This window comes from Bos javanicus, chromosome 4 (assembly GCF_032452875.1).
Source record: "Bos javanicus breed banteng chromosome 4, ARS-OSU_banteng_1.0, whole genome shotgun sequence".
In the NCBI taxonomy this organism is placed as follows: Eukaryota; Metazoa; Chordata; class Mammalia; order Artiodactyla; family Bovidae; genus Bos; species Bos javanicus.
Window position 1 is genome coordinate 72931015 of NC_083871.1, and position 23498 is coordinate 72954512.

Sequence of the window (23498 nt, forward strand, 5' to 3'; positions counted from 1 at the left end):
GTTACATTTAAAGTCATTTATGAGGTAAACACCATCGGAGAAGGCAATGGCACCCCACTCCAGTACTCTTGCCTGGAAAATCCCATGGACGGAGGAGCCTGGTAGGCTGTAGTCCATGGGGTCACTAAGAGTTGGACACGACTGAGTGACTTCATTTTCACTTTTCACTTTCATGCATTGGAGAAGGAAATGGCAACCCACTCCAGTGTTCCTGCCTGGAGAATCCCAGGGATGGGGGAGCCTTGTGGGCTGCCATCTATGGGGTCGCACAGAGTCAGACACAACTGAAGCGACTTAGCAGCTTAGCAGCAGCAAACACCATACACTTTTAAAATTTGTCTCTCCACTTAAGAAAATCAAGCAAAACCAAGCTTCTTGGAACCTTTATCTCCCATCATGGAATGAAACACATCCTTAGTTTTCTTCTGGACCTTGCCACCTGGTTTTAATTAGCCATATTTTTTGGACCTACCTAATTTTTTTTGTTGTTGTTTTTACTTATGTCTCATTGCAGTGTTAGTGATTATTCCCTGGATCTCTATTGCTTCTTCATGCCTTAATACTTTAAAAATCTGAATAGCAGATATTTGTTCACTGCCTGTCAGAAACTCACGTTAGCTTTTCCATCATATACCCTACCTTTTTCAGTCCAGGACAATAACATTGCCCTGAAATTTGGAGCTTCCTGCTGATGGTATTGTCTTGTAAGTGGCTTGTCAGTTTACTAGAGGATATGTTACCTTAGCAACGATAAATAGGTTCCAGTGATACCATTGCATGGTCCAGAATGGCATCATAGAACTCCATCACAAATAACTACTCTGTTAGAGTTTATCTTATACATTCCCAAAGCGCTTGAATGCTTTAGGGCTCATCATGGATAAACTCTTGGAATGTTTGATTTGTTTTGCATGAGGTCACCTGGTAAGAGCTTCTTAGCTTATCTCAGTTGCTCACAAGAGTACAGGTAAAACTGCTGAATGTTCTTCAGAACTTCCTTTGTGTAACTGTGTAGTGCTTTAACAGTATTTCCTGTAACAAGGCTTTGAAAACTCCTAAGTGAACAACCACCAGATATACAATATTGTATTAAAGCTATGAGTTTAGGACCCAAGGAATACTTGGTGTTTAGTGACATTTTCTAGCAAATCACTTACTTTTTAAAAAATTATTTATCATGCAACAAATATTATGATACTGTAGACAGCCCTTGAGAAATCTTGCTTGTGAGATAATTATTATATTTAATAAGTCATCATAATGGAGTCATCATTATGAAGAAGTATTAAGGATGCTCTCAGATTTTTCAGACTTTCAGATTTGGTTACATGACCCATATAAACTAAATGGAACCAAGTTTGTGAAGCTGACCACTTCTCACATTCTCATATACCTTATTGTCCAGACACTATGTTTTGTTTTATTTTTCTTAAAAGAAATCCTAACACATAGCATATCAGGAATTATGTCAAGTTTTTTTTTAATACTCCCCATGTTTATTAAATAATTGCAATTGCATCTGATATAACAATATCATTTGTGTGACTTATAAGAGGAGCAGTATGACCACAGACAAACATATCTTTTAAATTTTTTTTAGGTTAAGAGTTACTATCAGGTCCATTATTTCAACATGCCCTTTAGTATCTGATCATCCCAAAGGATGATGAAACATGAGTTCATTAAAGAAACCGTGCACCACAAATGCATACTGTGCTATAAAACATCCTTGTTTATTGTATTGTTTTTCCACTCAAAGCTTTTGCATCTTCCTCACTGTTGTACATGATGTAAAAACAAAAGGTTTTTGGCTTAGACTTTGTATTATATATTGTGTTTTTACAGGAGGGAGCCCCAAGCACCTGAGCCTGGGCACTCCCTCGCCCAGACAGTCCCATCCCAAGGCATAAGCTCAGGGGGCTCTGACAGCCCCCAGACAGGGAGTCTGGATCACAGGTCAGTCTCCACCTGCCCCTTCATTCTGGGCTGCCACTTAATCTCCCTCCAAGTCCCTTCCTTGGCTGAGAGCAGAGTCATTTGATCTCTGACTGACCCCCAACGTCTGCTCAGAGGTGCTCCTGGTCCAGCCAGCACTGGCTAATTTTCCTCTGCCTTTCCATTCTGGAGAACACAAAGGGCTCTCCTATCCTGTTGAATGCTTTTTTTTTTTTTTTTTGCATGTTGCGCTACAAGCCAAGTCAAGCCACATAGGCAGATGCATCGCAATGTGATGAAATCTCATCACTGTAGCCAGCATGACCTAGAGATTATTAGGAGGCCCACTGTGAAGACACTTTCATAGGCACATCCCCAGAGGGAATCTCGATTGAGAGCTCTCTTCAGTGACCTAGCGTGAAGTGATCACAGCTTTCTGAGATGCTCCCTGACACAGAGAGAAAGGCCTGACATGTGCAAGTCAGGCCATATGGCTGTTTGTTTCTTGGAACAGCCATGGCTGTTCCTTGGAGCTTCTAAGATTGACAGTGAAAGGAACACACGTCTCCTCCTTGAAGTGGCCGACTGCCCGTGGGTGACTGAGTTTGCTGTGCGGCTATGTTTCACCCAGTAACAGCTGCATGGGCTTTTTCTACAGTTTCCCCAGGCCAAAGCATTCACTAGCCTTTATGTGTGGCTGCACTTGCTTTTTGACTTTTTTCTTTTTGTTCAGAGTCTTAGTGGAAATCTTTATGCAAGTTTTAATTGGCTATCTCTGTCAAAAGCACAAGTTGGCAATGATTGTGGCTAAAGGCAAAAAGAAGTGTGAGTTGTGCCCAAGTCGGACGCTATCTTAGCAAAAATGGTCTTGTAAGCATGAAAAGCAAGCAAGCCCTTCCCTCAGGAGGGAACTGACGATGTTATTTTGTAGCGTACATTGGTTATAACTAAAAAGGAAAGGGAAACTTGAGGGAAAGCACTTTGGAAATATAATCTAATATTGTTTGTATAACTGTGGAAATGTATCTTGATTTAAATGTATCTACCGAAAAAACCCCCAAAAACTAAATATGGAGGCAAGAAGCAAACTTTAACCACAAAAAAAGCAGTGTATTTTATAATTTCCCCTGGTTTGTTTTGAAATAACTTTAAACATTTTACTGAGTTTAAATCTTCATTGTCTATGGTATCTCTGGAAGTTACCTTTTAAATGAGAAATCTCAGTGTAAAATTTCCAGATTCTTCTGTGACTGAATTTGTTGAATCTTTATGTATTTGACAAGGACATATTCTAAGAGGGTGTGTTTTTGCTTGGCTTCCAGGGTTAAAAATCAAAAGAAACTCTGGAAAAAAATATAAACCCTCTTGTACTCATAATTTTAACATCTTCCTTGGTGCAGTAATTCTGATGGAGACTTTGTCAGATCCATCAGGAAAATGTTAGCTAAGGTCATTATTATCCTCTGGCAATCACTCACCCAGTGATCAGACACTCAGAAGGCAACTTCTGAGGCATTTCCTACTGGAAACATGAATGTGAAGTGCACAAAGAGGAGGAAGGGTGGAATGGCAGCTGCACCTAAGTTAAAACCCACCTCAAGATCATGGAGGCCTGCTGGGTCCATACTGTGTGTTGGGGCTCCAGGATCAGAGGAGTGGGCCCCTTTCTGCTCATTATAGAGCCAGCTGGATCACCTTTCTCCTAAACTCCAGCTTGGGATCTGCTCTCAGGAATGAGACAGAAGCCATGTAAAATCTTTCCTTTCATATTGGAAAAAGAGCTTGGCTTCTTTTAATTGTTCTTGGGATGTTATATTCTGAAACACCAGGTTGGAATTGCAGCCATCTGAATATTTTCAAAAAGGCCCATTATCATTTGAAAGCCAAGGAGACAAATGAGTGGTGGCCTGGAAAAAGCCTTTGGAGGTGGGTGAAGGGGGCTGTGACATTATTCTGAAAGAGAGTTTCTGATTCACTTTGGGAAACCACTGGAAAGGCTTTCCCTGAAAAGTTGAATATATGCTAGAATGCCTTGAGCCTTCTTGTAGCTGAGTTAATTGTCATGTTGTTGTACAGACTGCCTCATAATCACCCAACATCCATCCTGGTTTATTTGCCATAGTCACTTGCATTTAGAGGGTGAAGAACATCCTTGCTAAGCTTGTGCTGTGTATTTTCAGATTTTCTATCTTGTTCTGCTTTCTTTGTTCCTTCCATTGCTTTCTGCAGGTATTTAAACCCATGGTTCAAAAGAGACTATAATGTAGCTAAGTGGGTAGAAGATGTGAATAAAAACACTGAAGGACCATACTTTAGGTATTTTATAAATTAATTTTATATCCTTTTCAAACTCTCCCAGCACATACAAATACTGTTGTGTGACTGGTTTTCTATCTTGTATCTCCCAATACAAGTTCCCATAGGTGGAAAAGGTTCTTGTTTATTTGCTGCCTTTTGACCTCTGTTTTTGGCTTCATGAGCAAGTCTAGTTCTTTTCTGAATGTTTCAAATGAACATATTTGAAAGGGTTGCCATTTAGTGCATGTCCCTATCACCATCTTCAGCTTTTTAGTAGCTTTCTCTTCATGTTATGCTATGTAGTGTTCTATGGGCATGAAGCATACTTTCCACTAATAAAGCAGCACTATTAACCTGAACAATTTAATTTCTAGAACCTAGCAGTTTCATGATGCATTTTTCCTACTTACTGCCTTAAGAGTGCATAGTACATACAAAAACTCAAGGAAAAACATGAAAAGTAATGAAATGAACTGTAGTAGAATTTTACTTTTAGTAAAAACAATTATTTGATGGAACTTGAAAATTATTGAGATACTATTGACCACAAGAGAGAGTATGGAATGTGATGAGGCTTTGTTTGTTCAGTACAGCCATTTGCTATCAGAGAAGAGCTGTGCTGAGAAGGGTGTTAAGGATTCTCAAAAAAGCCTCTAAGGAATTTTTTATTCCAGTAAGAATGTTGTTGTCTAACCCTTCAGGTGGAACCAGGAAAAAGGTCAGAAACATGATCTTGATTCACAAAAAAGCAGACAGAGTATTCCTCTATATTGGAAACTAGCAAATTTACTCAATTCACTGCAGCTCAGTTAACATTAGAGGTCAGCGAGAATTTCCAAGAGCTCCTAATGGCATTTTTCCTCTCTTTACAATATCAAACTGATTTCCTGGATGTAAACATATGCTTCAAATCTGACAACTTTGTGGACAACTAATGTAAAGAAGCAATATAGACTCAATTACTACCTCTTCGGAGCATAACTTCAACAGTTAGCTTTCAGATTCCTTATTGCCATGACTTGGATCAGCATTGATCAGATATCAAAATATGTATGTGTTTTCAACTCTCAGCACCCATACAAGGTGGACTTTCTCTTCCAGTGTACCATTTAGTTTAGACATGTATAGTTTGAGAAAATGATTAGACCAACCTGCATTTTAATTTGATCCATACATTTGCATATAACTCAAGGAAAGCATAACCCTGCTTGCTCACAAAAATATCTCCTGCTTTTATACCCCATCTTCCCCCTTCTTCCCTGCCCCTCTGCTAATACCACTTTCTCACTGAACTTCATGCACATACACTCACATTCAAACATCCCACCTCACCTGTAGCTCCCAAGATGGCCAGCGTCAGCAAGACAGGTAAGATGATTTTGAATGTTATTTGGAATCTTGGCTCACCTGCGGTCCTACTTCTCCTTTCTATTTTCCTCAGGCTTGTGGGCAGATTATAACTTGTATCAGCCATGGAACCAAAACACAGCAACACAGTGACTTTGGTCCCATACGGGGTAGGGCTTCCATGACCTAAATGGACTTAGCATTTTGGTAACACTGATTTGTGAAATGGTACTCCGGAAGAGTTGATTCACCTCCCCTGGGTGAGCTGAGTAGTTTATGTGGCTCCCAGAGCAGAGTTCACATTTCTTAAAATCAGCACCCAGGTCTGCCCAGAAGCTGCATGAATAAATGCAATTTGGATGGGGGAATGCTTCAGCTTCCCCCGTTGCACGTGCAAAGCTGCAAGGGCAATGGTAGAGGGTTCCTTTATCTCCTCTCATGATGAGACGTTGGTCCGCAGTGGATAGTCACACGAAGAATGCCTTATTAAATGCATATGTATGTTTAAAGGCTAGATAAAATTTAGTGGAGGGTTATAAGTTAACTGTCATATGGGGGTTAATAAGCATTATGCCCGTAAGACCTGAAAGTCAACCCAGAATTTTTGTGGAAGTGGTAAATAATTGAGATGTTCCAGGGCTTAGAACATGTGATACTAACACAACAGAGTGAATTTCATCCACTGTCCGTCCACACCAAGCCTCACATAGGAGACCCAAAGGCTTATGCTTTGCCAACCCTATGCTTATTAAGCTCAGGTCTGCTTCGTCTGCCGCCAGGTCATTCATTCAGGATTACCTGCCAAAACCACCAATGAGGGCAAAGGTCACTTTATTAATCACCCATGTGGTGTGGGGTTTGTGGCATCAGTGGGGACTCTGACTACAGCACACTGGTCCAAAAGACAGTCTAGCATTGGAAAAAGAAAAATGGTATCTATATGACTCTGAAGAGCAAAGCCAATGCAGGGAGATTTTGAGTGATCAGACTGCTTTGCTTGGGCTCCTTACCCAGTTCTTATATGACAGTATTTGTTCAAATTGTTGTCAGGATATATTCAGATCATCACAGAGGAGCAGGCGAGGTCACAGTGAGCGCATTATCTTTTCACAGCTAGATCCTGGAGCAGTCCGCTGGTGACAGTACTCGACCAGCTCTTGGAAGGTTTCCTTGGTGTTGTGTGCTATCCACTTGATTACTCACTTCATCCGTGGTTTGTTAGTTCTTTTCCGTGATCTTGTGGAAATGTAATAACTCTGGAAAGAAACTAATGATAATAACTGTCATGTATTGGGTGCCTGCATTGTTCCTTTATTTCTCGCAACATCATGATATGTAGGCGTTCTTATTTCCTTTCTGTGTATGGAGGACACTGAGGCAGAAGAGTAACTCGAGGTAACACAGCTAGTAAGTGTCAGAACCCAAATTACGAGCCTGGCTCTGACTCAGACATCTGTTCCTTTTCCATCAGACTCCTATAACATTTGCATATGAACACAGCCAAGTGAATTAAGGGGTGGGCATGTGTCCCACGTATGTGTGACTGGTTTTTGCCTGTTCTGAGGGAAAGAAGTGAACCAAGATTGGCCTTGTCTGTGGACAGAAGGCAAACCCAGAAGGTCTGATGTAGCCCTCAAATACCCCACAATCCATCTGCACATGGACATACCTTCACTGTGTAATTCTCAATGGCACCCATTATGATTATGGGTTATTATGGCTTTAAAAAATGCAGTAATGATAATGGTTAGCATTTGTCCAGAGTTTACTTTGTAAGGTGAATGAGCTGGGTCGGTGCTTGGTTTTCGGTGGAAGCCAGATTGGAACCTCCAGGCAAGTAGCCAGGTTCAGAAAAGTGCCTGGAGGCGGTTTTGAAGAAACATTTTTCTTAGATATTTGTGAAAATTTTGAAGTTTGTTTTCACTTTCCCTAAACGAACTTACCTTACCTTGTTCTCTCCTCTTATTCTGACCCCCGCTCTGGTGCTCTGCGTCCCTCAAGAAAGTCCCCTGATGCTGTCACACACCACTCAATGCTAGACCTGAAGCCCCTCGCGCCTGCTAAACTGTGCTGCTTGGTTTCTCTCCCTGTTAGGGTTCAAAGTGTCAGTTAAACTGGTGTGTTAACCTGAGAAGTGCTAAATGTGTAATTTCTTTGAGGTTCTGGAGGATACCTCTTTGTTTTTAACTCATTGTTGGCTTTGGCCAGGGAGATATTTTAAGGGGAAGCTGGACTTCCAGCATCCTCATTGGAATGGCCCTGTGTATATACAAAGCTGGTCACTTGGAACCATGACCAAGTGAATGGCTGGCATGACTTTGAAGCTATAAGCCAATACCTCATGCTATGGACACACATGCACACAGCAACATGTTAAAAAGATGACTGGGTTTGTATGATCCCCTAAAGTAAATGAGATTTAGTTGTTTGTGTACCTGACTCTTCTGAACTTGGATGTTTTATCAGTAGTGATTAGGCTAAAAATCTGAACCCAGTTTAGTAGCCTTAATTTTAGAAGGATGTATTTAAAATTTAATACAAAAGTATATGCTCATTTTGAACATACTGAATTTATTTCCTAAAGATCACAGTCCTATTTGAAATGTTTTCCTAAAATTGAAAAAAAAAGCAAACATTAATTTCTGAATTAGAAAAAGATACAGTAGTACATTGCTTTAATAATACTTTAGAGGATTTGCAGTATTTATATATTCTTAGTTCCACCCATCTTCTCTTCAGTGGAGAGCTTTACTACAAGAGGCATCAAACAGTTGCAATATTCTGACAGTTCACATGAAGGACCATTTGGTCCTGGACATTTTCCAAAAATAGAGGAAACAGTAGGAATTACAGATTAAAAGTAAACTGAGTCATTCTTGATTCTTAAAATTGAATCAAATCTCAGGATTTGTAGGAAAAATTATTTCCAAACCTTAACTTGAAATTCAGTGTCCATAAAATAGAAACTGACTTGAAAACTACAGCAAAACCAGAGCAAAGAATAATCTGTGGATAGGAATCAAAATTTAGAATCAGGGAGGAAAAGATATCTTTATTTGATGCAGGCAGTACAGTCAAGCGGAGAAGGCAATGGCACCCCACTCCAGTACTCTTGCCTGGAAAAGCCCATGGATGGAAGAGCCTGGTAGGCTGCAGTCCATGGGGTCTCTAAGAGTCAGACACGACTGAGTGACTTCACTTTCACTTTTCACTTTCATGCATTGGAGAAGGAAATGGCAACCCACTCCAGTGTTCTTGCCTGGAGAATCCCAGGGATGGGGGAGCCTGGTGGGCTGCCGTCTATGGGGTCGCACAGAGTCGGACACGACTGAAGCGACTTAGCAGAAGCAGCAGCAGCAGAAGGCTACCCCACCACTGACACTCACAGGCTAAATCAATCACTCACAGCAGGTGAGATGCACCCTGCTGAAATGAGTCCCAGGTGCTCCAGCACGGAGGTGTAACCACTTCAGTGATGTGGGTCATTTCCACCTTGTACCAGGAATTGAGGAGTCATGGATGTGTAGTGGTAACGTTTGTGAAATGGGTAGCTACTGCTAAATGATCATGCCTATTTTTCATTGACACAGTATAAGTTGAGGTTCTTCATTTTCAGCTGGTTTTTTTTTTTTTTCACTTTAAAAACAAAATAGCAGATATGGGCTTTTCCAGTGTGCTTTGCTTAGTCATGGATATTACCACTGTACATGCTGAATAAAACAAGAGCAGTATAATACACCAAGAGCTCATGCACATTTTTCATAGGGAATATCTCCATGATGAGAACACATGTTCCAAATAAGAAGAGTTTTTGTTGTGTTTCAAAATTCCAGTCATTAAAGTGTTGCCCCCTTTTCGACATGACAGTATACCCTACATGAGTTATCAAGATCTATGTCCATGGCTTAGAATCCTCCCCTATACAGCTATGATGATTGTAGGGACTAATCAGACCATTTTTTATGTTCTCATCAGACTCTTTGTTTGGCTGGAACTCTGCACTCCTTACCGCTTGCATGTTTATTAATCTGTTATTAAAACCCTCGTATCTGCCTTTGTTCTGTCACGACTAACACACTGGCCTCTGAATGCATGAGTTTTGTATAAACTGGTGTGTGACTTAGTAACTAATAAATGTATCAATTGCATCATATTTTAAGATCTTAAACATACAATTGGAATTACTGTTCTAAAAAATTTCTACATTGTCATAAGACAGACTATTAATATGTTGTACACTTAATTTACCATTATGAGCTCTTAGAATATTTTTAATCTCTCCTTCATTTTAACTTTTTAAAACTCTGTTTAAAAAAAAAAAAAACCTCATTATTTGCTTTCTAGCTGAGAAGTATGATTCTGTGTGCTAAGATTTAAACAATCCATTGCAGTTATGAAATTAGGAAGATAAACACTAGCTGGCATTCCAGTGTTGTGAATGACAGAGTATGTCCCAGTAGTTAAATCTTTGCAGTAGTGGCCTATGAAAGTAGATATCAGAGGGTTCCTTCTGAGCCCACTTTTCAGAATTTGAAAAGATTTTAGGTAATTACATAATATGTATCTCATGTGTTCTCAACGTCTCAGGACTTTATCTCCTGCCAAGTCTCCTTCTTCGTCAACTGGGTCTATTGCTTCCAGCAGAAAATACCCTTATCCAATGCCTCCCCTTCCTGATGAGGAGAAGAAAGTGAACCGACAAAGTGCCAGGGTATGTGAGAGCTTCTTCCATCCATATATTAACATCCTCAGTCATCATTTATTTGTGAGTCAATATTTTAAAAGAGAGAGCCATTTTCCCTTTTGTTCGTAAGAACATGAAAAAAACTGAGTTTGAAAAAATAGATGATTCTTGGGGCTTTTGGGCCCAAATTTGTTTAATTACTGATGAATTTAGAAGTATTGGGCATGTATTAATCATTCACTTCTTTTTATTTATGTCTTTTGTTATTCATCAAAGTTAACATATTACAATCTGGAATAGATAAAACAGAGACTGTATTTTGTTTTATCAATTTTTTCATATACCTGGAAACTTCTAGAGGTTAAGTAAACCAACTTTATTTCCATGCACAGTTTGCTTACTCAGACTTCTCACTGGCAAATAACACCCAATAGGATTTAAGGACTAGCATGAGATGGCTGGATGGCATCACTGACTCGATGGACGTGAGTCTGAGTGAACTCCGGGAGTTGGTGATGGACAGGGAGGCCTGGCGTGCTGTGATTCATGGGGTCGCAAAGAGTCGGACACGACTGAGCGACTGAACTGAACTGAACTGAACCCATAACAGGAAATCAGATCAGTGTCTTGGGAATGGGGGTGGAATTTAGATGCAAGGAAAGGAGCCTTGAAAATCTGTAAGATTAAGAGTATAACAAAGAATATAGTGAAATTTAGCAAACTTTTATTTAAAAAAATTAAAAACATATTTGGAGTTTACTATTTTTATAAAAATATGATTCACCAGAAGTTTCATAGAAATACTAAGTCCTCTTAGTCTCACAACATTCCCAAGAACACTTCCATTGTGCAAAATATGAAATATAGTTGAGTTTAGAGAGGCAGACCAGCCCTCAGAGACTAATGTAAAAGAAATAACTGAAGAATAATTACCTTTATTGAGGTACAGGCCCTATTGTGGTTAGTTATGTTGTAACTTTGATCTTCTCGGAAATAATTTTGCAAAAAATTAAAATGAAGCTTTAAAAGCCTGGACAGATTTATCTGCTAGTGGGTCCCAGGTTCTTAGGCTTTTTGGTTTCGAAAGATATTTCAGAGCCTCTTAGATTCTGAACTTAAATTACAGGGTTCAAGGTAAACATGGATCATTTGAATTTTAACTTGATCAACTCAGAATCAGTAAGAAAACATAACTTGTTAAGAAGTGACTAGATTACTATAATCAAAAAGACTTTAAAAACTATCAGTGTTTTACTAACCATACAAAAAATTACCTACATATGTTAAGATGGGAAATGGTAAAAGATGGAAAGAAAAAAGATAACTCAGATTCTCATCATTCAACTTTCTGTCTCTAAAAAAAAAAAAAAAAGAGTTGTAGGTAGGCATCCAGGTGTTGGTGACATAAGTATGTGGTAATGAAACCTTAGGTGATGTCATTCCTTCCCTCCTCAGGGAATTGTTGAAGTAGAACGCCCCACATTTTCTCCCTGATAAACTGTCTACATCATTGTTTCTTCTGTCTAGCTGGGGACATTCACTCACCTGTTGTCATGCTAGGGTGTGGGTTTTTGGGGATGTTCCCATATGACAGCCCATGGAAATGACATCCCCACTCACAAGAAATGGCTGGCCGGTGGCCTTATCTCTAGGCTGAATGGGGTGGCTGTGAAGACTGTAGCCTTGGGGACATCGTGTGAAAGGTCGGCTTGGTTCCATCCGCTGTGGAATGGTCACATGATCATGGAGCAGATCCCTACAGTATAGGCAACCCCTATCTCTGGGATGTCTTTGTGGGCTGTGGACAATGTAACAAGCAGATCTGTCTGTCAGCAACCCCTCTGTTACAGCCATCCAGATATGGCCAAGGTCATGCCTATTCCTAAAAGCGATGGTTTGGCAATTCTTTGCTCCTCTTTCCTCACTGGATTAATTGTGGCCTTCAGGTTTTCCCAGTGTCGTTCCTTTGCTCTTCTCTTCTTTATGTGAGCTGTAACTTAATATTTAATCTTTTAACCATTTGTGAAGAAACTGGGCTCACTGAAGCTGAACTCTTTTCTACTTTGCACCATCATCTGAGCATCAATTGAGATCTTCTCTGCCTCAGATGTCATGCACACCTCCTGGCTAACCATTCATTATAAGTTGTCTCCATCAGCAGGTGTCATCCATAGCAGAGATCCTCACAGTTGGGAGATTTGGTGTCTTTTTTTTTTTTTTAATGAAAAGGACATATAAAGCAGACCTAAAAGAGATAACAGAATATTTCCATGAAGAGTCAAGAGAACATATTGAGAAAATCTGTAGAGAAACGCCCACTTAGTTCCTTAGCTGTTTCTCCTTCTCCCCCACTCAGAAACCCATTAGGTATCCTACTCTGATATGCCCCAGGTCTCCTGTAAAAATGGAATTTGGACGGAAATTGGATGCAGCTGATATCACCCTGGTCTTAGCTTTCTTTATTAATGTCCATAGTAATGATACCCAGATCATATTTCCTGGAAACATTTTTTCAGTTTGATTTATTTTTTCTTTTTTAAAAATTGGTCTTCCTTCTCTGGTGAACTGAATGGCACTTCTCTTTGATCACGCCAAGCTTGTTTTCAGTCCATTAAGGCAATTACTGAACATTTTAGAAATTATATATGAATAGGGCTGCTGTAAAGAAATGGTGGCAGAGGCCCGGAGAGGGAAGAGATGAGGGAATCAGGGAACTGACATCCTGCCCTGGATGCGTTGTTCTACTCTGATGTGTCAGCTCCTGAGAGCGGCTATTGTCTAGGGGATAGCAGTGGATTTGGAGCATATATAGCTGACCACAGGCCTAGGGCAATGATTTTTAAGTGGGCAGTGGTGGTACTAATGGGCTCATACATTCCTAAGGCCAATAGTTCTCAGCTTTGACTGAACAGAATTGTCTGAAAGACTTTTAAAAATATGCTGATGCCTGAGTTTCACGCAGAGTGATTTAGATTCAGTTGATCTGGTGTGCTGTCTAGGCTATGGAATTTTCAAAATGTCCTCAGATCAATGAAATGTACAGCAGAGTTGAGAACTACTGTTCTAGATGACTGTATCAGAATCTTGGGGAAAACAAGTGTACGTGTAATTTTAAAAAATAATATTTTAAATTATTCCTCTTGAGATACCATATCTAATTTATTCACAATTTCAAGTAATCTTAAATGAGGCTGTGAGGGTGGTTTTTTTTTTTTTTTTTTGTATTAAAAGGGGGCCATTGTTAGAAGGCTGAGACTCAGGCTTAGAAGAAAGAGAGAGCTAAAAATTAGATTGTTTATTTTATGTATCGATAAGACTTTACATCCACAATCACATCAGCACAGATGGAATCACTGAACCTTTTTCATCATTGTGGCTCAGAATGCATCTGTTTCTTGCTTTCACAATGTGAAGTTTTGCTTTTCTCTGTTGCAGCTATGGGAGACATCCATTTAAGATCAGCTGTTTACATGTGATACATCGAAACTGTTTACTTCAACTTTTATACAAACCCAGCCTCATGGAATCACTGCAAATCTATCTGCTCTTCAGACAATTCGAAAACATCTCTGAGAAGCCACAGAGGAGAGGAAGCCAAGCTTCACATCTGGATACCATTTTCTTTTTGTCATTGGCTTAGGATTTAACTGAACCATGAAAAGGACTACTGAAATGTTACACTATAACATGGAACAACAAAAGTCCTGGTATGTTAATGGATAATCCACATGACAGATATATGTAGAACTATCACTAAAATTAACTCACATGACCCAAATGTAGCAAGTTACCAAGGGACAATAGTGGATTCAGAACTTGACATTCTGAAGCACATCCTCATTGTAGAAAGTCAGTAATGCTATGTGCATGAAGCTTCTGTTTCTTGTTTTCGACATTTAAGGAAACAACATCCCTAATAGAAACTAGCATGCAGGGCTAAGGCATATAGGATTTCTTCTGCAGGACTTTAAAGCTTGAGAGGCCGATATCCCATATGCTAACTGTAAACATGTATTTTTCTTTTTTCTTTTTTTACTTTTCATATTTATATCAGCATACAAGGACAATTGTACATATGTAAACATTTTAAAATTAAAAAAAAAAAGCAGCTGTTACACACAAGTGTATTTTGCCAAATGCCTAAAAACAATCAGTCACAGTCACGTCATTGTCATCCATCAGCTGTTCTTTAAAGATTATAATCGGACGATGTTGTAAATACCGTGATCAGGGCTGTATGTGTGTCTCCCCTTAATTGATGTTTGTCCAAACCATGTGCTAGCCTTTTAAAGTGTGCACAGTCTGGAGGTAGTTTTATTGAACAAGAAAACAAAATGTCCAACCAAACTTAGGGCCTCCACAGCTTGCTTCCTGCCTCCAGGCGCTCTGCTGCCTGTTGGCTGGCCCCTGGGGATCCTCCAGCAGGTCCATCTTCTTTCTGGGGGCTACAGTGCCTGCCTCAGCAGCTGTTCTTTTTCGGTACCAGAGCACATCTGCTAGTCTCACCCCAGGGGGCCTGTGAGCCCCACAGCAGTGTGTCTTGCTGAGATCAAACAAGTGCACCAAAGACACAGGAGACCACGGCTGCTGATGCGTTAATAACTCCCACCTTGCCAATACTCCAGCCCTTTGTGGCCGAAACTTTTGTTCTTTAAAAAAACTTTTTAGCCACCCTTATCTGTGATGTGAATGACTTGTTTTAAAAAAACAACTTTTACACAGTTTATTAAGGGTATTTATCATCAGTGGGATGTGAGTCCCAACAAGTCATTCTGCACTGATTTGTAAATAAGACATGGACGGTTCTACGAGGTGGGCTGGGAAGCCTCAACAGGCCACAGAGGGTTCAAAGAAACCGAAAACCACAAAAGTGAGCAACTGTGAAGTTACCCAAACAGCTGGCACGGGGAAGAATCTGATGTCCTGAACTATTTTTTTTTAATCCATAGAAAAGTGAGAAATCTATGTTAAATCCCCCTCTTTAAAACCAAAGTTCCATAGCTATCATCATGCGGCTCTATCATTCTTAAAGAAAACTTCTCTCCAGAGGCTAACTTAGTGAGCTCAGAAATGGATGGGATCAATCAAATGCTTCAATGGGAAGAGTACTTCTGAATTTCCTTATTTTCTTTCCTTTTTCTTGAGAGGAATGGAATCTGCAGACAAGATTTCAGAAATATCCTGTAAGTTTGATCTCTCCCAGTAGTGTCCGAGAACAAAACCCATTTCATCTCTTAAGTATAATCATCTTGGAGTCCCAAACTGAAGGGCCCTATTAGAAGGCAGCATTTTCTACTGTTTATGTCTTCTATAATGGACCTCTCTTCTGAAAGTCTGAAAACATTTGTAAAGCAATTTAATTATCCCAAATGATACCGTATAAGCAGCATTTTTCATGACAGGAAGGGATGTGATTGTCGAGACCACAATAAAATGATCCGTCAGACTCAAGTTTGAGTGGGTGTTGGGTGATGTTGCCACATGGCTCAAACTAAGGACAGGAGGGCAGACAGATTTAAAGATGTAGCAAATAAAGTGGCTTTTGACCAAGATCACTTTAATGTGCACTGAATGTTTTCTGGTACTGAGTGTATAAAAGCTAATGTTAGAAGTTTTATTTTGACTATAAAAGAGTTTATAGATTTGAATGTAAGGTACCTCATGTAAATATGCTTCCTAGTTATGGTTACACATCCCTCATTTGAAAGAATCCACAAAGGATTAGCCATGTAGTCAATGAATCCCTTTTACCTTTCTCTCTCTTTCCTCATCTTCTCAATTTATTTTTACATGAAGATTATTATTTCAAGTGAAAATCATTATTTGTGCCTTTGGGAGACATGGTTGCTCTAGACGTATACAGTTTATAGTCATCTTCCTCAATAATAACCTTCATGTGGAACTGAATGAAAAGTGTTTCGTTTGCAGAGAGACTATGATTTTATAGTACTTTAATGTTTTATTCTAGATTCTATTCAATCTAGGAATGTATAAACATCCTTCCAGCCATTTGCAGCATTCTTTGACACATATATAATTTCAGTGGGGAGTAGTGAGAATTCCCTATATGGGTACTCACGGTTGGTGTTCTAGATGTATTGAATCTAAATATTTATGACTGTTCATCCACTGAGACAAAGAGAATGGAGCCATGGCAGTAAACACAAGCACAGCATTCTTCTTTTTTTTTTAGTATCTGTTTTGGAGAGGAACTTTGAGGCCACATAGCAGTCTGCATCATGAAACTAATGTTTATACCCCTCAGTCAACTATAGGACCATTATGAAAAGCAGAGAAAAGCAAATTTTGGCTTTGTGTCCCATTGTATGCCTTTTCCCTCTCTTTCTAAAGTTTTGTGCATAGATAAGTCTTCAGATCGGACAATTCTGCAGCCTAAGATATTCAATCTATCCATAGTCATTACAGTGTAATATGCTCTGATTTAAAGTAACACAGGGTTCTCCACTAAGAGTGTCAACAGAGGTGTGGTATCACGGAGCCCTGAAGCAACTTACTAGTCAGATGAACTGGCTCCATGTTCAGCCACTCTTTAGGGAGGAAGTGGTGTACTCTTCCGGAGTCTCCCAGTTAGAAAGTGGCCCGCAGGCCACAAGCAATCTGTGGAAAGGGATAAACTGCTCAAACATTGCAGCATTAGGAGAGCTCGCAATATGTGGTTGCTGTATTTTTTTTTTTTTTTAAAGAAATACAGTGCTTTTCCTTAAAAAAAAAAAAAAAAGTTGACTAATAAAGTAAATGTAAGGTTAAAATGCCAAAGCTTTGATATGTAGGTGCTTTAAGTGATACTACAGTTTCTCTCTCCTGCCTACTGCCCTGCCCCTTGCTTTGAAAAGGCTTTCCAAATTGTGTTATTACATAAAGTCAATCTAGCATAGATTTCTGAGTGTAAGATTGATAGGGTTTCTAAAAGAAGTTGCTGAAAAGATAAAATCAGGTACTGTGTGCACTTCCACAGAAAGACTATGTTTGAATTCCCAGTCTTACATCTCTTTTTTCTGTTGATCCCCTTGAAGATTTGCATAATTTAATCCTGTCCATTGTCTCAGATCTCTTGTGGCTCCCTTATCTTTTAAGATTTTCTCCTTTACTTTTTGTAGTTACCTATGACCCAGAGGAAATACTTTATTTTTGTTCATTTTTTAGTGTTTCAAAATCATTTGCTCATTTATTGATCTCAGCCCTTCTTCATATCCTGTTGTCATGTAATTCTATGCTAACATATGTATTTCAGTCCAGTTCAGTCGCTCAGTCGTGTCCGACTCTTTGTGACCCCATGAATCGCAGCACGCAGGCCTCCCTGTCCATCACCAACTCCCGGAGTTCACCCAAACTCATGTCCATCGAGTCTGTGATGCCATCCAGCCATCTCATCCTCTGTCGTCCCCTTCTCCTCCTGCCTTCAATCTTTTCCAGTATCAGGGTCATTTCCAATGAGTCAGTTCCAATATAAACATATATTTAGTGCTTTAAATATTTCCTTGTGTTATTCAACATGATAATCCTTACCTAAACAGAAGACTATTTTATTTCACTTTATTTAAAGGAAAAGGAACTTCCTGGAATTTACTGAGTAGTTTGTCAGGAATATGGGAAGAGGACCACTGAATAAAGGCAGTGAGAGAATGAAGGTAGGCAGGCTAGCCCCTCCACAGCCTAGTAGGACACCACCCCGTTACAGGACGCCATTCTATGGGCAGCAATTTTTTTTTTTTTTTTTTTTTGGCCAAGCGGCATGTAGGACCTTACTTCCCCACTAGGGGGAACCTGTGCTCCTCTCACAGAAAGCCCTGAGTCCTACCCACTGGTCCCCAGGTAAGTCCCTGGGCAGCGTATTTTAAATGCAAAGGTACCAGTTGGTAAATTGACAAGAATTTTACATGAAACATCTGACTCCCATTTGCAGCATAATGTCTACTTTTTAATGCTCCTAAGTATCTTACCCTCCTCGTCTGTGTTTCCTTTAAAACTGATAAATGCGTAAGTGAAGTCAAGAATTTCTTATTCTATTAGCTTAAAATATACGAAGCAAACATTTCTATGGAATAGGACTTAATTGGAGGCTCAACCTTTAAATTTTTTCTCCTCTGAGATATTTTCTGAATGGATAAGACAATTCGGATTTTGGAGGCAGCAACTTTCCTCCAGCATGAGACAGCTAAGAAATTTCGCGAACAGCTTCCTATGTTTCTGAGATTGTGAGGTGCTGAGACTGTGCTCCTGAAAATTAGCTGACAGGCAGCAGCCTATCCGGTTCTGTATATTGGGGTGGGGAGTTGGGGTAGGGGTTGTGGGGGGGCGGGGGGGGGTGTCGAAGCAGCGACACCTGCTGGGAACCTTTGGCACATGCTCATAGCATATGCTCTCTGGGCAGGTGCTTTTAATTCCAAGAGGAATTTTCCAGCATGCCTGCAGAGGCAGAACAAACAAGGATAGAGTAGGGTCTTAGAATTCGGGTATTTCTGCTTGTCAGCTTGTCAGAGTACACCAAATGGAGCATCTTCTGGTTCAGTTTATAAGGAGAAAACAGTCAGAAATGGAACAAAAAGCTGCCCAGTATTTTTGTCCTTTTTATCCAGAATCTGACAAACCATAAGCATTCTCACTGTGGGTTTGCGAGATGCTTCCAGACCCTTTCTACTTCCAAAGTCACTCCCTGTTGAGTAGCTGTCAGACCTTTTCTCCTGACTAGGAACCTTCACTGTCGTGGAGGTAAGTCCCTCTGCCTGGACTGGCACTCGTGGAACCACTGGGGGCACAGAATCAGGAGAGAGGCACGTTTAGCCTTCCGTTGGCATCTGGGCATGGACTGTGCAACTTGGGGTGTCACCAAGAAATTGGTTCTCAGGGTGTGCTTCAGGCTGGAGGGCAGGTGAGAGACAGCGAGCCTTGGGAGGTTATGGGGCAGTTAGCCCTGGGAAGGAGCAGGATGGAGAGCTTCAGGGAGAGCTCAGAAGAGCACAAGTTGGCCACTGCTGGTGTGTACTGTGTGATTAGGGCAGATCTGTGTGCTTGGTAGTTTTACTGACATTGGCTGTGTAGTCCTCATTGTCCACTCACAATGGGCCAGTGACTGGTGTGGCATGTCCCTGTTCCATTTTTCATAGAACCTGAATGGATCTGGAGGTGCTTAAAGGCTGCAGGAGTTTGGCTTAAGGACATCATCATTTCATATTTTGGTATCCCTGAAATCAAAACCAGAGAAAAAGTGTATTTTTTTTTTTACAAAAAGGCATACAATGAGACTACCAAATGTTAAGATAATGTGCTTACAAAACCATCAATACTTTTTGAATTTATGAGTTTATGAAGAAAAGGGCGTTTTCCTCTCAAGTTGAAAATACATATGCATATAATACCAATCTATATTTACTTTAGGGCTTAGCTTTTTCTTTTATGAAGTTTCGGATGTGGATTTGTGTTTTGATGATCAAGCCCTTAAAAATGCAAATAGCCCCCAAATCTTTAAATACAGCGGTGCTATGTTATACCAGATGACACAATACAGAAAGTGCTGATAGAAATTAATACATTGATTCAGTGATAATACAAGAGTCCTTGCTAAATTATACACTTGTATCACTGCCTGATGAGAAACCCCACTTTTCCTTTTTAATCCAGCACAAAATCAAACTGTGATTCTTTAGCTAGTCTTTTTAATGGGAAAAAATAACCCAACATCTTTGTTTTGTATGAAAGACAATTTTTTTTTTAACACTAACTTCAAAAGTGCTTAGCAAATGTTAATTCAGAATAATAAGCATGTGCTCCTTTTTTTAACTTGGTGGAAGACTTGCCCCTCCAATTTAGCATCACAAAAATACAACTCCCTTTAGAAACAGCTTTTTTACCTAAACATAGCAGTTATATGTTAGCCAGTGTAGGTCTGCACTAGTGTTTTCCACATCTGTCATCTTGGAGGGGTAATGTCCCATCTACAGGAAGTGGAAGCCACTTAATGGGAAAGTGTTAATGGCAGCACAGTTTCGCTTTCGGTAATCAGATAATTAGGTGTATATAGTTTGGCTTCATTTTAACGTTCTGTTCTCTCTGCTACCCTGCACTTCGGGTTCTTAAGCTACTTTAAACGTTACTGCTGGGTTTTGGCAAACAGCAACTGAAATATATGGCAACTGCTTTCCAGATCAAGTGTGATTTGTTTCATGGCTGTTCAAGTTATAAAGTTGTTTTACTGTAGGTAAATAAAATCTTGCTGTTTTTATAGGTCACTGTAACTTAAGATTCAGATTTCTGGCACAATTTTATTAGTATTCACTTCTGAAGCTAATAAGGTACCACGGTTTTCTATGTTATTCTCATTGTAACATCAATAAAGTGACTTTCAATAAAAGATTTATGTTATTTTGATGATGACTCCCTTTAATCCTGTTTTTCTCCCAGTCACTGTTTCTCTTGCAGAAGCTTTGTTGGGATACTTTTGGCGGTTCTTTTCTGTTTCATGGTGTCCTCGAATAGACCATCTGCCTGGGGAGAAATACCATGATCCCTTAGTGGAGTCTGAATGGTTACTTTGTTGGGCAATTATCTCAGCTGGATGACAGATGGAGTCTTCTCTATTTATCCTCCTGCCTTATTTCAGGAACACTTTCTCCCTCAGCCTAGTAAGGATCCATTTACTGTATTCTGTGCTAGAGCCCGGGCAGTGATGCTTATTTAAGGAGCTCACTTCTGTCAGACTGCATCCTGGGTGGGTTCAGTTTAGGTGCAGGAATTCACTGCCTAGAAGAGTCTTCCACCAGCCTTTCATAGTCTCTTGAGCAGCCCTTCATGCACCAGTCTACCCTGGCAGTTGCAGTTTCCTTGCCTTCAGCTCCTAGTCTGTGGGGGGGAAAGCAGTTATAAGTAGTCAAAGTGCTGTTTTGTTTTTTAAATGTTTTTAATTGGAGGATAATTGCTTTACAATTATCCTTTACAATGTTGTGTTGGTTTCTGCTGTACAGCAACATGAATCAGCTATAAATATACATTTATTCCCTTCCTTTCATCCTACCCCACAAAGTACTGTTTTAATGTGAGAAAACCAGAAGTCATTGACTAAGTGTTTGTATATTTATTATGAGACTAAAAAAAGGTATGGTGACTGCATATAGCCCCATTTATTTCACTTAAATATTTTGTTGTTCAGTCGTGTCTGATTCTTTGCGACCCTATGGTCTGCAGCACACCAGGCTTCCCTGTCCTTCACTATCTCTGGAGTTTGCACAAATTCATGTCCATAAATATTTTAGGCATATAATAATCCATTAAGATAAACATGGAAACAGTAACACACTCAGCCAAGCAAAGTCTAGCTCAGAGATAGCAGAGGTTTTTGCTCACGTCATGTCATAGACTGCTGGCACCGCCCGGAACATCACACTAAAGTGGAGCCTAGACTCTTCTTTGGCTCAGCAGGAGTGAAAGCTGTGATTAATGAAATGTGACTGCTGTGGTGCAAATCTATGCCAGCTGTCGCCAGGGACGAACAGGGCTCCTACAGCCACATTGGTGTGGAAGTGCTCAGAAAGAGCTGTAAGTACTCAATCATCACAAATCTCTTGATACACCAGGATAAAGCTCTCATCTCCAATATTAAATCTTGGGGTGATTTTAGAAACTTAATCAATTCTCCACATGAGTGAAGTATTCAAGTTTGAGCTCACAGCTTCATTATGCTCCAACTAGATGCTCTAAGAAAAATAGGCTAAAAACAGTTTTGAAGAAGGCAGCGAGGCTGCACTGGATGTGTGGATCTAATGAGTGAAACAGAACCCTACATAAAACAGAAATAAGGCAACACAGGATTGACTTGTAATGAAGAGTGTGGCTTTAACTGTAGGACTAGAATAGATACATCAAATTTGTCAAGGGGAAGGAAACTTTCTGTGGGACATACTGAAGACCAGGCTGTATGCTTTCAAAAGGAAGTTAGAAGTGGAGGAGATAAGGAGACTTGCTCTATCAGTAATTTAAAACTGAATTGAGTATTCCAGAGAGACACAGTTTTATAATACTTTAGGTCTTACCCCAAAGCAGACTCAGAACCATGACTGATGCAGCACACCCCGGGACCTACCAAAGCAGGATGGTTCAAATCTGGTACATGGCCTCTGGAGAGAAAGGGCCTTCTTCCTTACCACCTCAGTCACCTAGGAAATGACCACTGCCTTAAACCAGGATTTCCAGAGGATCCCGATGAGTGTGAAGCAAACAGGCGCTGGGACTCTGAAGGTGAGTTCCCTGCCTCCCGGGCCTCCATCCATTCTTTTCTAGACAGCTCAGGCTCAGCCAGGCTTTGTGACCTTACAGCTTACAGTATATCTGGAATGAAACCTAGGTTCCCCATGAAATTAGTATAAAGCAGGCTGACTATTCTGAGATGTAGCCTGGGTGTGATTACATGACAGAAATACATAAGTTAGAGTTTAATAGATATTTGTTAAATGTGTTTATATATATATATATAGAGAGAGAGCACGGTATGTGAAAAAGTAATTAGTGGGATGAGGCTAATGATGATTAGAAAATCTTTTATTTTTTCATCCATTGACAATTGATCATCTGAATGGTAATTCTCTAAACTGAGAGCTGAACTGCTGGCAGGGAGACTAACTTGTTTTGTCTGTTAGACTCTTGCTAGAAAGAATAAACCAGTCCACCTTTAAATTTAAGAAACACAAAGGTTTTGATGCTTATTATGCCAACACTTTTTCACATTCATTTCATATTCAACTACTTCATGAGGTAAGTACTACGTTGTTTCCAAAAATGGGGAAATTAAGGCTCTGAGATGATCGAAAATGATCAAACCACCTATCTAGTAAGAGGCATAGCCAGCATTAGAATTCAGATCTTACTTAAAAGCACATGACTTAAAATTAAAAAAAAAAAAAGTTTACTATTAATATAAATGTAATATCAATACTTGCTGCTGCTGCTAAGTCGCTTCAGTCATGTCTGACGCTATGCGACCCCATAGACGGCAGACCATCAGGCTCCCCCATCCCTGGGATTCTCCAGGCCAGAACACTGGAGTGGGTTGCCATTTCCTTCTCCAATGCATCAAAGTGAAAAGTGAAAGTGAAGTCGCTCAGCCATATCGGACTCTTAGAGACCCCATGGACTGCAGCCTACCAGGCTCCTCCGTCCATGGGACTTCCCAGGCAAGAGTACTGGAGTGGGGTGCCATTGCCTTAATATTTGGAAAAGTAGTAGG

General features: G+C 40.0%; 1 protein-coding gene across 9 annotated transcripts in view; it reads left to right on the forward strand.

Annotated features, from left to right (window-relative positions):
• ADAM22 (ADAM metallopeptidase domain 22) overlaps positions 1–20650 on the forward strand; it is a 238318-nt gene extending 217668 nt beyond the window's left edge. For 4 of the 9 annotated variants that reach the window (XM_061414361.1, XM_061414363.1, XM_061414366.1 and 1 more), the window contains 2 exons: positions 10168–10291; positions 13700–20650. In XM_061414361.1, coding sequence (XP_061270345.1) covers positions 10168–10291; positions 13700–13720 — 145 coding nt within the window. In that variant the 3' untranslated portion in view covers positions 13721–20650. Of the gene's footprint in view, positions 1–1845; positions 1957–4164; positions 4252–10167; positions 10292–13699 lie in introns of all 9 variants that reach the window. The other 5 variants (XM_061414360.1, XM_061414362.1, XM_061414364.1 and 2 more) reach the window with 2 other exon arrangements.
• Positions 20651–23498: the final 2848 nt, after the last annotated feature.